An 18,405-nucleotide genomic window follows, 5' to 3' on the forward strand; every position below is an offset into this window, starting at 1 on the left:
AATCAAATTTTCAGTTCCATGCAGTTTGAATGTGCCAACATATAAAAAAGCAGACAAAATAAAAATACCAAGCCAGCATGCATGTTTGGTCTCTCCCGGGGTTACCCCAGCTGTAAGCATGCAGCTTGACGAAGCCAGGGGAACTATCCCTTTCAGCATGTTCCTTCAATGCAGCAATGGCCACTGATAAATCATGAAAGAGGAAAATAATGGCTAACAGGAAATGTCGCTGTCCAATGGTTGTCTCTCCATGCAGCCAATTGGCATGCATCCAAAGTGATATTCAAAAAAAAGACAATGGACCCAGCCTATCATGTGCAGCACTACACTGCCAGACTTTCTTGCTGAAGTAATCTATAAGCTTTCTCCATTTCACTACCTAATTACTTGTGGCTGTGCATTCATGACCTAATGCATTGATAACTCTCAAGTGCCTTCTGACAACTATGTTTAGCGTGGAAAATTTGTTTTCATGTGAACGCAGCTTCACATGGTGTTTACTGCAGTGAGCCAAAAGTATGCAAAGTGAAATAGACAACCAGGTTTAACCTGCTGTGATTTCAATTGCTGTTGTCACATTCTCAGTAGCGAGAGATGCAAGATTATGCACATGCAACAAAAAATAAAAATAAGAGAGCCACTTGCCTCCCACATTGGTTTGATCCCTTCCTTGAATAGGTGATAGTCACTGTGGCCCGACATTTCTGAAGGCCGAATCAAGTGGCTGTAGTGCCTCCAGAACTGCTCCACCTGGCATTTAACGAAACCAACAAAAGAGAACACGCCAGCTGAGGCGGTACTACTGAGAATTAAAATGCTGTGCACTGAAGTATGCTGCTAAAAAAAGAAAAAGCATCTAGATGAACTCTGAGGTGAGCTACTGGCTTGTAGTCAACCAGCACACCCTTTCCCCAGGATGGTCTCTATGATCTGTTGGCTTACCTCGGATAACACAACTAATTGCACCCTGATATCAACCGGTTGAGAGAAACACCCCACTAATGCGAATTTGATCAAGAAATTCTTCGATAGCACATTTTATATCTTATTCATATTACCATAGAGTTCACTAATACACTGCACTACAAAAGTTCTTGGTGCACAGGATATACAAACAAGTTAAATTTAACCAATACCAATATGGCTGCCACACATATGAAAGCTGCTGTGTATATTTCTATATTTACATAATTTAGTGAATCATTGCACTAAATTTGTTTATTCAAAGCTTACAAAGCCACTACTGCAAAATTTATCCATGCTTTTCTTCAACCTTGTTGCTCTGAAATGAAAATTTCCGTGGTCAGGTGTGCAATCTATTAACATACAACATGCTAATTGGTAATGGAAATTTCTGTGGTCAGATGTGCACTCTATTAGCATACAGCATACTAAATGGCTCTTTTCCATTGCTACAAATCTGACAGTGGTGTATCTCAGGGCAATTGAATGATGTTCAATAGCCAATTCAGAGGTGAAATCCAAGAATTTGTTCAGCCACATGAATGTTAACTAAACGTTTAAGATTCACTCTGAGACCCTGCAAGTTAGAGGCCCCTGAAGCAATTTTGATGGCTGTGAACAAATGCAAAGAGTGAGTAGGGTAGATCCACGTGATCACCAAGGGTCTAATTTAATTGCTCTGCATAAAGCGGGTAATGATTGAGTTTTTGAACATCTGCATCGCTACAGACTGCAGCCGTGCCACTCCCTTCATTTCCACCTGCCTCTGCCCATTCTACGTAGAATGGCTGAGTGATGTCACTCGGGCGATCAATCTGATTGGCTTCCCAAGGTCCCTGAGAATACTTCAAGCACGCAGCTGCAGTAAGCTCCAGTTTAATGTAGACTGTCTGCTGCAGCTATTGCCTGTACTTGTGCATTAGCTGTGCATGCAAAGAAAAGAGTGAGATAAAGAGTTTCATTCATAAAGCTAAGGCTCTGTGGTGGACTTGTGACTCTGCAAGGTAGGTTGGGGAAAAATGTGACAAAGGCTAGCTATGGTGCAGTGGTGACAGCTGTCGGTGGCACACAATGTGAATAGTACCAGTGGTTATCTTATTGTGCTGAAGGTGTGCACAGGGAGTAAACTGCAGCAAATGCACACTGTAGAAGACACAAGCGCTGCATGTAAACTTCAGATTAGGGCCAAACGAGAAAAACTATGTTGATCTGACACGGAAAGACACTCAATTCAACTTAACCGCAAGGAGACAGCGCTCGCGTCCCTGCATGAGGTTACACGCAAGGAGGTAGCACACAGCCATGCCCTATGGAATACAAGGCAATGGGAAGCACTGTGCCTTGAGAGGGAAGCAATGCTTAACCATTAGCAGCTTTTTTTAATATAGTGTGCCGACACAAAATTCTTGTGAGGAAAGATTCAGTGAGAGACACTCTTTATGCCTAAGCAGCATTCTTGCAGTGTGTCTACCAAGTTGACATTTCCAAATTCCCTGAGCTTTCCAGGTTTTCCCCGAGTGCCATTGCAAAATTCCCAGAGTGACACAGAACTTCATTTTATGTCAAGACGGGTTGACACTATGTCGCCCGATGCTGTCACTCCCTAGTAAGCATGTTAAAGAATAAGAAATGACTTAATCCAGTTTGAATAGTAAAGAGTAGTGTTTATTTTATTCAAAAAGCAAACAGAAGGGTGGGGTTAGTAGAATGCACAGCAAATAAAATATCTTTGAAATATATGGTAACACCCATTGCAAATTGAGTCGAACATTCTCTATATATGAATAAAAAGTAGATGCATAAAGCGAATATTTTTGAATATGAGCTATTTCTATCAACTGATAGTGTGAATGAATGCTCGCGCCACTGGGCTGACTCTAATTGCTGTCACTCTTGGACGACTGCGCTAACTTTTGCTGCGCGTTAACTAAGCTGGACGGTGTCAGCCGTGCTTGCAGGAGCCTCGAAGGAAAGAACTTCACTCGTTGGGATCCGTTTCGAGACAGGTTTATTTACAAAAGATAGATTGAAGAAAGGAGAAAGGAAAGAGAGAAGAAACACGAAGTCCACGTTCTCTGTTGGTCGCACTGATGCCTTTGTCCCTGTCGGAGGCGTCGGTGCCTCGCACTCAGTAGGCGGTTCGCCGAAAAGCCAGTGGAAAAGCTCAGTTTGCGGGTAGAGGTGCTGGCTTGGACGCGGTGCAGTGGGGCGCCCCTCGTCCGTTCGCTGGCTCCCTCTCTCTCTTGCGTCGTCGGTCCCCCAACCATGAGTGCAACAATGTATGGTGGTCGTTTGTGACTTTCAACAACCTCCCCCGCAATGAGCGCCGGCTCATTCCCAGCCACCATTGTTCGCACAGGCTGGCACCTCGCTGAGCTCGAGTGGGTACAAAGCTTGTATGGGTCCTAGCAGTTCGCTTTGGTTTGGGAGAAGGACCATGCAAGCGCGTATTCGGCCATCTCTTCCAGGAAAGGTCTCCAAAACACAACACATTTTCCACATCTGGCGTGGAGCCCGACCATCCCCGAGGAGAACTATGTCTCCCTCACCGATGCTTCTTCCTCTGAATGGCTTTGTGACATGCGCTGAGCAAAGCTGCAGTAGTTATTCGCGTCTCCACCGTTGCCAGAATGAGTCAACAAGCCCGGCGCGTTGCTTCCATTGGCGTTAGTGTCTCTGCTGACGATTTGACTTCAGTGGTTTCTCGGAAGGGAGGCAAGCTCGTTAGCCTGCGACCAACTAGAAAATGTGCTGGAGTCAAGGGCATAAGCTCCCCCGCATCCGAGGAGACGAAAGTCAACGGACGAGAATTTACGACAGCCTCTACTTGGGTTAGAACCGTGGAGAGGCTGTCGTGGTCAAGGCAGCTCCTTCCGAGCACTCTGCGAAGGGTGGCCTTCACGGTTCTCACCATTCTCTCCCAAAAGCCACCCCACCACGCTGCTCTCTCGACAATAAATTTCCAACTGATATTGATAATATTATAAGCCGCCACAGCGCCAAATGCAAGAGGGGCACCTCGCGGCTGCATTGAGATATTGCCGGCGCGCAAGGAGGAAGCGCGGAAACATGCACGCTTGCAGTCTCGCAGGGAGGCGCATGCGTACAGGCGTTGGTCTTGACACCAGAGTTGCCCCACTAGCAGGGGAGGAGAATCGTTTCGCCATGCGCTCGCGCACCCCGCAATATTTTGTGGGCGAGTGTACAGGATACACATCCTTTTTTGTAACTATGTTAAGGTTGTGGTAATCCACATAAAATCGTCATGAGCCATCAATTCTTTTCAACAAGACAACAGGTGATGTCTATGGACTACACGACAGCTGAATGATGTTCTTGGCTAGCATTTTGCGAACTTCTGCGTGAATTAGAGCACTGCACGGGCCATATTTTCAGGCCCGGGCCCGTGCTCGAAAGTACTATGCAGTGACCCGCCCAAGCCCAACTCAATAGTTTCAAACCTGACCTGTACCCCGCCCGAAAGATTTGGGCCGAGCCCGGCGCGGTTCGGCCCGTTAGCCCTTGTGTGTAAGTGAAGCATGGTCCAATTCTCGGTAATTGTGAAGATACCATCTGCGGAACAGGACATAAGCTAGAGATAGTTTTGACTGTGTCAGGACTTCGGCAGGCGTTGTTGCTGATAAATAAACAGGTAAAATGGAAAGAATACATATTCAATCCATTATACTCGTGCGTTAACATGCGATATGAAACCCTGTGCTACATGTGCCAAATAGTTGCATGGCAATATATATAAAAAGAATAGGGCACTTCTCATGTACACGATCACCAACAACTTAATCTAAATATCATATTTAAAAAAACCATTGCAACGTACAATGCTAGAACTGAAGCGAATAAACTTGGCTTGAAATTTATAGCTCTTTAATACATAAGTTGATGACCATGCAACGGTGACGCTCATATGGAACTACATTTGTCGTGCAACAAGCAATTTTTGTTGCTTTATTTCAATGGCGGTTGATTCCAATGGTTGACTTTTCAGGCATCAACTTTCAGGACTCTACCAGTTTTGTTTCAACGTGTAGAGTATTCAGTGCATTGCAAGTACGACATAGACTGAGTCCAGCAAGTTCAGATGTGATACCTCTCTTTTCACTCCTGGCAAACTGATGTAGGGCTAGCAAGAATACAAAGCAATGATCACGAAAGCTGACAATTTGACAGATTAAATTTTCTACCTAGTGTTAGACTTTGCAGATCTCATTCATTAGCGTTGCAATTTTCTGAACATACTGTCAAATGCACATCCATTTGCTGTGTATGCGGGCAAAAGCTTGCGAGAGTGAACGAGAAGGATGGTGGCTTGATGTGTGCCATCCTCCAGCATACCCAATGTTGAAGGCCACGTTATCAAAAGATAGCTAGAGCGGGAGCGGGGGGGAGGGCAAAGTGAGCGTGCACTAGGGGGAGGGAGAAAGAGGCAAGTGCATTTCTCCTCCTTGGCCGTACCACAAGCTGTGCATCGCTGTCCACGCTGCTGAGCCCACTCTGTAGATTCTGTGGGGAACTAGCAACACTGAATCCCACAATATGGGACTGCAAGGAGGACAAGCCTCCTTCTAACCTGATGGCCTCTTCCTCACCTAAAGCATGGGAGGCAGTGCTGTGCAGTTCTAGCCTGGACACCCAACTCCAAGCCATTGAACAAGCTGAAAAAGTCGCCATCAAACATAGATTGATGGCCATCTGGCCTGCCTGAAGAAGCTGCGCCTAATCACCCCACCTAATGTTGACGAAATTCCTACCTATAGTAAAAAGTTTTCAAAAGTCGCCAATAGCATACCCGGCCTATTGCGGGTCTGATGAAGACCCGGGCCTGACCTGAGCCCGAAGCTTCTTGGCCTGAGCCCAGCCTGGACCCGCAACAAAGATAGCTTACCTGACCTGAGCCCTGCCCGTGGGCCGGGCCCGAGCAGTGCTCTAGTGTGAATAACTTGACGCTCAGCCGGCGACACTGCCTGGATGATACGGGCAGCAATGAATAGGAGCAGTGTCGCCAGTATTTACGTGATGTTCAGCAGGTGTAGCTTGGGCTAAAGGAGGATTGCTAAAGTAAAAAATATCGTGGTATGAAAACAATGTGGTAGAGCTCATAAGCATGCCCAGACGGCAAGTTGGGAGCCATCATTTTCTGTAAGTTGGCGATGGCACAAGTTGACGACTGCGATAGTAAAGTAGGGTTGGTTGAATTGTTGTCTACTGCAATAGATGCTACTGAGTGATCCTCGAATGCCAGAGACATCCCGCGTGCCAGCACTTGTGTTGTCAAGGCAAAATTGACCACTGGCAGGTGGACACAATTCGCCGTAATAGATAAAACTGCATGAAGTACTGAGATGCGGTGTGTAAGGAGGACGTCTTGCATGGGTGCCGCGATGTAGTGACCGTCGGGCACTGGTGGGGATGACACAAAGTCAACATAAGTCTGTGCTGAAGGTGGCAAGCGAACGAAGTCTATGCAACTGCGTCAACTTAGAGGTGGTTCAGGCGGAAGGTACTGGCTGTACAGTTTATGAGAGCAGAATGTGCGGAGAGGAAGTCCAGGCCAAGAATGATTTTGTGGGGACAGTTGGCGATGACAGTGAAGAGAATGATAGTGGAGCAATTGGTAAAGGAGACTCGGGTGGCACACATATCAATTACAGGGGCTGTTCCGCCATCGGCGACACGGGGAACAGGCATTGTGGAGGGTGTTACTATGTTCTTCAGGGGGTTACAAAGGTGAGCGCTCATGACAGATAAATGTGTCTTAGCGTCTATTAGAGTGACGCAGAAACGTTATCGACTTGCACTTCAAGAAGGTTCATTTGAGCGGGTTCATATGACAGGTTCTTGTGAGTAGAGGATTTTGCGACATAGGGAGAAATGCACTATCACCTCAAGGTGCTGCATCGTCGTCTAGTTTTCAAGCTGGGAGCGTTCGTAGGGAGTCAGGGAATATGAGCGACGGGGATGGGTCGAGAGAGATTGTAGGCATTGGGGTGAAGACGACCATGTATAGAGGTGGCTCGGTGCAGGAGATTCAGTCGCGGCATTATCAAACTGTGCAGTATAGGGATGAGAAAGGCCACTTGGGTTAGAGTAGCCAGTATAAGTGGCCTGGGCCAGGGAAATCCTTAAAGGGTTAACAGCGCACACAGAGGGGGACAGAGTGAGGAACTACAGGACACAGCGCTGCAACAGTGGCAAGAAATGTGCCCGACTCGACAGCAATGAAAACAAATGGGCTTGTTGTCACCAGTGTGCCATTCACATGGGCCACGGAAACGTGGTACTAGTAAGATGTGGCCCAAGGTAGAATTGAAGAATCCGAGCGGGTGTTGAGGCAATGGGCGGAGCAGACAGAGCGAAGTCCCATGTTGGCGAACTCTTGGCGGACAACTGCCTGAATCAGGGAAACTGTTACTGCAGGCGAGTTGGAGGAGCTGGAGTCAAAAGCAGCCGGACATTCCTGGTAACATTCCTGGAGACGTGGAATCGGCGATGGGTAGAGTGAAAACAAAATACACTATACTGATGGGCGACTTCAATGCCAAGGTAGGCAAGAAGCAGGCTGGAGACAAGGCAGTGGGGGAATACGGCACAGGCACTAGGAATAGCAGGGGAGAGTTATTAGTAGAGTTTGTGGAACAGAATAATATGCGGATAATGAATACCTTCTTCCGCAAGCGGGATAGACGAAAGTGGACGTGGAGGAGCCCGAACGGCGAGACTAGAAATGAAATAGACTTCATACTCTGCGCTAACCCTGGCATCATACAAGATGTGGACGTGCTCAGCAAGGTGCGCTGCAGTGACCATAGGATGGTAAGAACTCGAATTAGCCTAGACCTGAGGAGGGAACGGAAGAAACTGGTACATAAGAAGCCGATCAATGAGTTAGCGGTAAGAGGGAAAATAGAGGAATTCCGGATCAAGCTACAGAACAGGTATTCGGCTTTAACTCGGGAAGAGGACCTTAGTGTTGAAGCAATGAACGACAATCTTGTGGGCATCATTAAGGAGTGTGCAATAGAAGTCGGTGATAACTCTGTTAGACAGGATACCAGTAAGCTATCGCAGGAGACGAAAGATCTCATCAAGAAACGCCAATGTATGAAAGCCTCTAACCCTACAGCTAGAATAGAACTGGCAGAACTTTCGAAGTTAATCAACAAGCTTAAGACAGCTGACATAAGGAAGTATAATATGGATAGAATTGAACATGCTCTCAGGGATGGAGGAAGCCTAAAAGCAGTGAAGAAGAAACTAGGAATTGGCAAGAATCAGATGTATGCGTTAAGAGACAAAGCCGGCAATGTCATTACTAATATGGATGAGATAGTTCAAGTGGCTGAGGAGTTCTATAGAGATTTATACAGTACCAATGGCACCCACGATGATAATGAAAGACAGAATAGTCTAGAGGAATTCGACATCCCACAGGTAACGCCGGAAGAAGTAAAGAAAGCCTTGGGAGCTATGCAAAAAGGGAAGACAGCTGGAGAGGATCAGGTAACAGCAGATTTGTTGAAGGATGGTGGGCAGATTGTTCTAGAGAAACTGGCCACCCTGTATACGCAATGCCCCATCACTTCGAGCGTACCGGAATCTTGGAAAAACGCTAACATAATCCTAATCCATAAGAAAGGGGACTCCAAAGACTTGAAAAATTATAGACCGATCAGCTTACTGTCCGTTGCCTACAAAGTATTTACTAAGGTAATTGCAAATAGAATCAGGAACACCTTAGACTTCCGTCAACCAAAGGACCAGGCAGGATTCCGTAAAGGCTACTCAACAATAGACCATATTCACACTATCAATCAGGTGATGGAAAAATGTGCGGAATATAACCAACCTTTATATATAGCTTTCATTGATTACGAGAAAGCGTTTGATTCAGTCGAAACCTCAGCAGTCATGGAGGCATTGCGAAATCACGGTGTAGACGAGCCGTATGTAAAAATGCTGAAAGATATCTATAGCGGCTCCACAGCCACCGTAGTCCTCCATAAAGAAAGCAACAAAATCCCAATAAAGAAAGGTGTCAGGCAGGGAGATATGATCTCTCCAATGCTATTCACAGCGTGTTTACAGGAGGTATTCAGAGACCTGGATTGGGGTGAATTGGGGATAAGAGTTAATGGAGAATACCTTAGTAACTTGAGATTCGCAGTTGATATTGCCTTGCTTAGTAACTCAGGGGACCAACGGCAATGCATGCTCACTGACCTGGAGAGGCAAAGCCAAAGGGTGGGTCTAAAAATTAATCTGCAGAAAACTAAAGTAATGTTTAACAGTCTCGGAAGAGAACAGCAGTTTACAATAGGTAGTGAGGCACTGGAAGTGGTGAGGGAATACATCTACTTAGGACAGGTAGTGACTGCGGATCCGGATCATGATAGTGAAATAATCAGAAGAATAAGAATGGGCTGGGGTGCGTTTGGCAGGCATTCTCATATCATGAACAGCAGGTTGCCATTATCGCTCAAGAGAAAAGTTTATAACAGCTGTGTCTTACCAGTACTCACGTACGGGGCAGAAACCTGGAGGCTTACGAAAAGGGTTCTACTTAAATTGAGGATGACGCAACAAGCTCTGGAAAGAAGAATGATAGGTGTAACGTTAATGGATAAGAAAAGAGCAGATTGGGTGAGGGAACAAACGCGAGTTAATGATATTGTGAAGAAGAAGACGCGCCTCGCGGCACAGACACATCGCCAACGCGCGGCTTGGCTCCGCTCGCGCTGTTCATTACTGTCGCCTTTTTTGGACAGTGCTTCAGGCTGTCTCGCCGTTCCCGGTCGCTGCGCTTTTGCCTTAGGAGCCGCCAATAAACCTCTTCTCAATTGGTGGAGGTGCTGGGACTCAAACCCCGTCGCTTGTAACCCTGGAGCTGCGATCAAGAACGCTATCGCCCGCCATGACAGACAGCTCATCCCAAACGGCGCCGACGCCACAGTCCGTCACTTGCACCGGCGTTGCACGACAACGCGACCCCAAGATCTTCAGCGGTGCAGACGACGAAGACGTAGAAGACTGGTTGGCGTCATATGAATGGGTGAGCGCGCACAACAAGTGGGATGATCCAGCGAAGTTAACCCACGTCATCTTTTATCTGGCTGGTGTTGCCCAACTCTGGTTTCACAACCACGAAAGTGACTTACCCACATGGTCAATCTTCAAGACAACCTTTACAGAAGTGTTCGGCCGACCCGCTGTTCGCAAACTGCGCGCTGAACAACGCTTGCGCGCCCGAGCACAGCAGACGGCAGAAACATTCACGAGCTACATTGAAGACGTTGTGGACCTGTGTAAATGAGTCAACGCGGCAATGCCCGAAGCTGAGCGAATTCACCATATACTGAAGGGCATCGATGACGGCGCTTTCCAGATGCTTCTAGACAGGAATCCGCGCACTGTGTCCGAAGTCGTCAGCCTATGCCAAAGTTATGATGAGTTACGGAAGCAACGCGCTTCGACTCGGCGTGCTCTGGGCTGCGACGACTTGGTGGCAAGCCTTGACAGCATGTACGACCCATGCTCATTACTTCAACGGGTCAAGGACTTCGTGCGTGAGGAAGTTGCCCGCCAACTTTCTTTAGTCCCCTTCACTCAGGAGCCCACCTCCCGTCTTCCAAACACGCTCCGCACTCTCATCTCCGAAGAGGTCGCTCAAGTTGTCCCTTCCGCACACCATCAGCCGCCTGCAGCCACGAATCTCAACTCTGCTCTGGCAGTGCAGCCTGTCACGACTCCTCCCACCTATGCGCAGCCAGTCCTGCCTGTGGCTGCGCCTCTTACGTACGCGCAGGCAGTACGCAGGCCTCCGCCTGCGTCTTTCGCGACCCATTCCCAACCGGTGCCACCGGAAGCCCATGCTGCATCTTGGACCGCACCGAGAGCTAATCCTTGGAGGACGCCTGATAATCGTCCCATCTGCTATTCTTGCTGCACTCCTGGACACGTCGCCCAATATTGCCGACGTCGGCCTCAAGCGTTCGGCGACGCCTCTCGGCCCTTCCAGTACGGCAGCCAGCCCTTTCGCCAATACGCCACTCCTTCCCACCAACCGTATGGTCGTGCTGACCTTCCAGAATTTCCCTCGAGTGCCATCGCCGATACCCTGACACCTGCCGAACGCGCCGACCTTCTTGATCTCCTGCACCACTTTAGAAGTTCATTCGACGTTTCACAACCTCACTTGGGTCGCACGTCGGAAGTGCAGCACTACATTGACACCGGTTCACATCAGCCGTTACGTCAACGACCCTACCGCGTCTCGGCCGAAGAGCGTCGTGTCATTACCACCCAAGTCGAAGATATGCTGCGCCGTGACGTTATTCAACCTTCGCACAGTCCCTGGGCATCGCCTGTCGTTCTCGTTCGCAAGAAGGACGGGTCTATTCGCTTTTGCGTCGACTACCGTCGGCTAAATAAGGTAACACGCAAAGACGCCTATCCTTTGCCGCGCATCGACGACGCCCTCGACAGTCTTCAGGGAGCAGAATTCTTCTCGTCCCTTGACTTGCGTTCGGGGTACTGGCAGGTACCGATGGCTGCAGCCGATCGCCAGAAAACCGCATTCATTACGCCTGACGGCTTATATGAATTTAACGTAATGCCGTTCGGGCTGTGTAACGCCCCTGCCACCTTTGAACGACTCATGGACAACACGCTGCGTGGCCTCAAGTGGTCCATATGTCTGTGTTACCTCGACGATGTCGTGGTTTTCTCGCCTGATTTTCCGACTCACCTGCTCCGCCTCAGACTTGTTTTGACCTGTCTAACGAACACTGGCCTCCAACTCAACCTCAAGAAGTGCCGCTTCGCCGCGCGAGAGCTCACCATTTTAGGCCACGTTGTGTCCAAGCGCGGCGTTCTACCCGATCCTGCAAAACTTCGAGCAGTCGCTGAGTTTCCGAAGCCTCAGACCATCAAAGAACTTCGGAGCTTTGTGGGCCTATGCTCATATTTCCGGCGCTTTGTTCGGAATTTCGCATCGATCATGGCGCCATTGACTCAGCTTCTGCGCGGTGACACCACCCTCTCCTCCTGGTCCCCTGCATGTGACTCCGCCTTCGCTACGCTGCGTCGTCTTCTCACCTCCCCACCTATTTTTCGCCATTTCGACCCGTCGGCTGCAACTGAGGTACACACAGATGCCAGCGGGGTCGGTCTCGGCGCCGTCCTCGCCCAACGAAAGCCAGGCTACCCCGAATACGTAGTCGCCTATGCGAGTCGCACGCTCACGAAACCTGAGGCCAATTACAGCGTGACCGAAAAAGAGTGCTTGGCCTTAGTATGGGCACTTGACAAGTTCCGACCATACCTGTACGGGTGCCCATTCGACTTGGTCACAGATCAGCACGCGCTTTGTTGGCTTGCCAACTTGAAAGATCCCACTGGCCGCCTAGCCCGTTGGGCATTACGCATCCAGGAGTACGATATTCGCGTCGTATACCGCAGTGGGCGAACACACTCCGACGCCGACGCCCTGTCTCGTTCACCTTTACCTCCAGACTCGGCCTGCGGAACAACTTCCGCACACTCCATCTCATCTCTCGACATGGACTCCTTTGCCACCGCACAACGTCGTGACCCGTGGATCGCTTCTCTTTTCGACTATCTTTCTGGATCATCGACCATCCCTGTATCCCGAACCCTCCGACGCCAAGCAGTTCATTTTGCCATTCGTGACCAGCTGCTCCACCGACGCAATTACTCTCCTGAAGGCCGTCGATGGCTTCTGGTGATTCCCCGCAGCTTAAGGTCGCAAATATTTGCCACTTTCCACAACGATCCACAGTGTGGCCACGCCGGAGTCTTCAAGACCTACGAACGAATTCGCCACCGCTACTACTGGCGCGGCATGTACAATTTTGTACAAAAGTTTGTTCGGTGCTGTCTTGACTGTCAACGCCGCAAATCGCCGCCTTTACGCCCGTCTGGTGCCTTGCAGACGCTCCCGTGCCCTGCCACACCCTTCGATCGCGTCGGCATCGACCTATACGGCCCGCTTCCTATGACGCCAAACGGCAATCGGTGGATCGTAGTTGCTGTTGACCACTTGACACGCTACGCCGAAACTGCTGCTTTACCAAGTGCTACGACACGGGATGTAGCCTTTTTCGTTCTACATCGCTTCGTGCTTCGACACGGCGCACCTCGAGAACTCCTCAGCGATCGAGGTTGCGCCTTCCTCTCCGAAGTCGTCAAAAGTTTGCTCTCGGAATGCCATATTATTTATCGGACAAGCACGGCATACCATCCCCAGACTAACGGACTCACAGAGCGATTTAACCGCACACTTGGTGACATGCTGTCGATGTACGTGGCATCTGATTATGGTAACCGGGACCGCATCCTTCCATTCATCACGTTCGCGTACAACACCGCGATCCAGGCCACTACGGGATTTTTACCTTTCTTCCTCCTGTATGGCCGCCAGCCTAAGCATACCATCGACACGCTCCTTCCATACCGTTCTGACGCCTCCGAGTGTCTACCTGTGTCCGACGTCGCCCGACAGGCCGATGAATGCCGCCAGCTAGCGCGCTCCTTTACGGCCGAGCAACAGCAGCGCCAGAAAGAAAACCGCACCGACACGCTTCCGAACACCACCTACGCTCCAGGCGTTCTTGTGTGGTTGTCTGTGCCTTTCCAGACTCCGGGGCTTTCCTCGAAACTCGTCCCAAAATTCGAAGGGCCTTACCGAGTCTTGGAGCAAACATCTCCGGTGAATTTTCTAATTGAGCCACTGTCACCACCTGAAGACTTGCGCCAGCGTGGACGTGACATTGTCCACGTCTCGCGTCTCAAGCCCCACCACGACCCTCTGCCTCCTGATTCTTAAGGCGCCAGGATGGCTCTTTTTGTCCGGGGGGAGATTGTGAAGAAGACGCGCCTCGCGGCACAGACACATTGCCAACGCGCGGCTCGGCTCCGCTCGCGCTGTTGATTACTGTCGCCTTTTTTGGACAGTGCTTCGGGCTGTCTCGCCGTTCCCGGTCGCTGCGCTTTTGCCTTAGGAGCCGCCAATAAACCTCTTCTCAATATCTTAGTTGAAATCAAGAAAATGAAATGGGCATGGGCAGGACACGTAATGAGGAGGGAAGATAACCGATGGTCATTAAGAGTTACAGAATGGATTCCAAGGGAAGGGAAGCGTAGCAGAGGGCGGCAGGAAGTTCGGTGGGCGGATGAGATTAGGAAGTTTGCAGGGACAACATGGCCACGATTAGTACATGACCGGAGTAGTTGGAGAAGTATGGGAGAGGCCTTTGCCCTGCAGTGGGCGTAACCAGGCTGATGATGATGATGAAGATGTGGCCCAAGGTAGAATTGATGAATCCGAGCGGGTGTTGAGGCAATGGGCGGAGCAGACAGAGCGAAGTCACATGTTGGCGAACTCTTGGCGGACAACTGCCTGAATCAGGGAAACTGTTACTGCAGGAGAGTTGGAGGAGCTGGAGTCGAAAGCAGCCGGACATTCCGGGTAACATCGCCAGTGTTGTTGGGACGAGGAGCGTCGGCACAGGAAGATGTCGCTGGGGTGTTTGATAGATAGGCAGACTGTTGGTCAATATGTTGGCTTTTCGAGAGTTCCATGTGGCGGTGCTCTTTGATAACTGCATCCGCCGTGGCCATGTTGAAGACAAGCAAGTTGAAGGCATCATCGGCGATACCTTTGAGAATGTGGGAAACCTTGCTGGCTCAGTCATGTGTGCGTCAAGTTTGCGGCATAGAGCCAAGGCGTCTCTAATGTGTGTGACGTAGGGCTCCATTCACGTCTGCACACAGCTGGATAAAACCTTCTTTGTGGCAAGTTGGCGACCGTAAGGATTGCCGAAGAAGTCTCGCAGCTTTTGTTTGAGTGCATCCGAACTGGTGAGCTCATCTTCGTGTGTCTGAAACCTAACTTGAGGTGTGCCATCGAGGTAATACCCCTGTTGCATGGGCACTTTAACGGCCGTTAATGGTGTATCCACACGACGGACGCCTCCGCGCAAATCTGTGCCGCGGACGCTTATTCCGCCGCCCGTCCGGCTGCGAAGCGCATCCAGACGACGGACGGACTGAGTAGACGACCGCGCCGGAAAATAAAGATGGCGGCTACGCCCGAAGCGACTGCCGTCCGCCTCGAACCTGTCAAGTCGTCGTCGTCCACTGTGTAGCCCGTAACTTTCAAACTGAGGATTGTATTTGGTTTAAATTTGTGTCCACAAGCTTCGACAGCAATGTATTCGTGATGAGTGGGCACCGTTTCCGAAAGCGATACTCAGATTCTCGGCGTGTAGGCTTAGAGTGGCTGTATTGGCTGAACATGGCCTCGAAGATGTTGCGGCGGCCCGGGCGGATCTCAGTGGCCGTAAGTTAATATAATTGCTTGTTTCTACTCACTCTAGATGGCGCCATCGGTGTAAGAAAGACTTTGTCATAGGTGTTTTCACTCTGAATGAAAATGGAGATCGAAAGGAAACGACGGTTGGCCGAAATGGCTGTTATTTTGTCCGAATTGGACACGAATGGTGTCAGCAGCGATGAAGTTGTTTCAGAAAGATCCCAAAGCTGCGCTTGTTGCCAGACTGTAGAGCATGCTAGGCTAAATCCGCAGCATTCGACCCCCAAAATCCGGATGCGAAAAATAGCTCGGCATTTTCCGTCCGTGGGGGTCGCGGACGACGCGCGGACGGCACAAATCCGTGACGCGTAGTCACGTGATGCGCAGTCCGTCGTGAAAAAGACGGATTTCGTCCGTCGTGTGGATCCACCATAAGGAACATGACAGTTGGCCTAAACGGCCGTTAGGCGGAGTTAGTCAGCAACGCGAGCGCCGTTGGAAACCCAATGGCAATTAACACCAATGGAACTTGCTGGTCTCCGTTGCGCCGCCGTTTCCGTCCGTTTTGTCATGAAATAATCAAGATAGCAGCCTCCAGCAGCAACGTGTCCTTGCTGCAGGCGAGCACGCCGGTGCAAGAACGCTTTGCCTGGACAGCGTCACTGACGCATTTACTTAACTTGTGGCAGGATCACCTTGCCGGGTCGCAGGATCGAATCCTGGCCACGGCGGCCGCATTGCGATGGAGGCGAAATGCGAAAACAGCCGTGTACGTAGATTTAGGTGCACGTTAAAGAACCCCAGGTGGTCAAAATTTCCGGAGTCCTCCACTACGGCATGCCTCATAATCAGCAAGTGGTTTTAGCATGTAAAACCCCATAATATATATATATATATCACCTTGCCGAACTGCAAGCTCAGAAAAACAATGTGCCCGTGTATGCAAGGATGACGGTGCTGTTCAACAGTCTGTACAGCGAGAGGGCGACGCGCTGGTGTAAGGGTATGCAAGCTCGCATGTTCGTATCCTCCCGTGCTAGTGAGGAACACGAGCTCACGATGTAGGCAAATGTGGAACGGGTCACACGAAAGTTGGCCTTGATATCTTGATCCGACAATGTCGGCACGTTGGTGTCGTACCAAGACGATGGTCTGGGAAACGTCCAAACACTCCTTTGCCTGGCAGACATACCACAGCGAGTGCACCGAGGCTGCGACATCGCCTCTCGGCAGCCTTCTGCTTCTTCTTGTATGACGCTTTCTTAATGCACACAGCTTGCAGTTCAGCCCTTTTTGCAGACAACAATGCCTCGTAGTGCGCAACCAGGAGAAGCAAATCGGGTGGATGATCACGGTTGCATTCATAAAGTGGCCGGCTAAGCACCATTCCATGGCTGTTCTCGGGTGCGCGTCACAAAGTCGGGCCACGTTCAACACTGCACCTGCTGAATCGCGTAGACGGTCACTCGCGGTACGAAAGAAAAAAGGAAATGCACAGTGGTGCTGTGGTTAGTGCAAGCGATCGAACGTGAAATGGGACGCTTCACCACGTTGAAGCCACAACAAACGCAGTTATTTTGCAACGCCATGGATCGGATTGAATCGGCTAAATGAGCTTCTCCGATACTTTCCCATACAACTCTTGCGAACAGTCAAATAAACACATTGTACAGCATGTAGCGCAGAAAATAATTAGAGAAACAAAATTTTTTTGAGTCGGTGAGGTAAAAAGTTCAGAAGTCACGTGATAAATCGTCGAAGTGGAAGTGAACAGACTGAACACGGAAAGTGCCGTGTGAGCGCAGCCAACACCATTCCGTTCCCACAGCCGTTACAGTATTCAACTGCCACTTGCGTTAACGGCCGTTGCAAGTGCCAGTCTAACAGGGGTATAAGACTACGTTGGCGAGTATTACAGTAGGGTCCCACTGGTTATTGGTGCTGACGTGTTCGTTCAGGCTGATCCAGTCCTCGGCGTATTACCCATCTTTTCTTGAGAATATGCCAGTATCACGGAGAGTGGAGAGTGTGATGTAGGTCGTCAGAGAGGCAGCAGGTGTCGGAGCCAGTTGAGTCGAGCTGTTGTCTCCAGGAGCCATGATGGAAGGCTTGACATACCGTCCACTGCGAAGCTCTGTGACGAGGACAGGGAACAACCACCTCCACCAAATATGTTACATGGGAGGATGGAGACGATAAGCTATACACAATTATATTTACAAAATGATTATGTTGCACTTGGCCAAAAGGCAACAGCCCATGCTAGCCTCCAATCGTCTTCACAGCACTGGCCTCTTCGTCATCGTAAATATTCGTTTGTAGAAATATCATAGAAATTTGTTGCTGTACTTTTCGTGCATAAACAAGAAGAAACATGAGGACCGATGTATTTTATATTCAGTCAAATAAATGCTACATAAAGACAACAGACACTGCGGCCCAAGAAAGAATAGACAAAATGAATTTCGTTTGTTTATCTGAAGGTATAGTAAATGTAGGGGAGAATAAATTTGCTTTTACCATCCCCTCAATTATCAAACAATGCTTTGCACGGTGTACAGTAGTGTTTTGAGTTTTTTTATTATTGCTGTTATTTCTGTTTTATGCAGGCACATGTCGTGGCCTTGGTAACTATATTTTGACTGCCTATTTAGATAACAGAATGACATTTCTTTCTTCTGATTATTCCTTCGACATTTGTTGCAGGCAGTTCTCATAAAATATTTGCTAAGGACTGAACCAACCCTAAATATGCAACAGATAGAGATTAGTCAATTAATATCACTATGAGAACTACCATGGAGCAATGTCAGGCTTTGAAGCGGGCCAATCCAGATACGCTATTCCCCAACTCTTGAATATCAGCAACAGTGTGGTTGCTATTAAACAGAGAGCCACACATGATGTACGATCACAAGGACTTACGGTATCAAAGGTACAGACTAGCTTGAGGTTCTGATCATAACGTTGGTTATTGGGTTTGTTCCCAGGGGCTCGCCTTGAAAACCAAAGCGAGTACGCAAACTGCAGCCTGTGTTCACCGCGTTCTTCGGGGGTTGTAGCCTGCGAAAACAAAGCAGTGTATTCTTGAA

The 18,405-nt window shown here is 49.3% G+C and overlaps 1 protein-coding gene across 1 annotated transcript in view; it reads right to left on the minus strand.

Annotated features, from left to right (window-relative positions):
• The window catches only part of LOC126542955 (eukaryotic translation initiation factor 4E type 2-like), a 42,118-nt gene that overhangs the window by 22,693 nt on the left and 1,020 nt on the right, over positions 1-18,405 (minus strand). Inside the window, exons 3-4 of the mRNA XM_050190076.3 lie at positions 18,239-18,376; positions 646-750 (exon numbers count right to left, since the gene is read on the minus strand). Of these exons, the coding sequence (XP_050046033.1) occupies positions 646-750; positions 18,239-18,376 (243 nt within the window). The remainder of the gene's footprint in view (positions 1-645; positions 751-18,238; positions 18,377-18,405) is intronic.

Source organism: Dermacentor andersoni, chromosome 2, assembly GCF_023375885.2.
Source record: "Dermacentor andersoni chromosome 2, qqDerAnde1_hic_scaffold, whole genome shotgun sequence".
NCBI classification, from domain to species: domain Eukaryota; kingdom Metazoa; phylum Arthropoda; class Arachnida; order Ixodida; family Ixodidae; genus Dermacentor; species Dermacentor andersoni.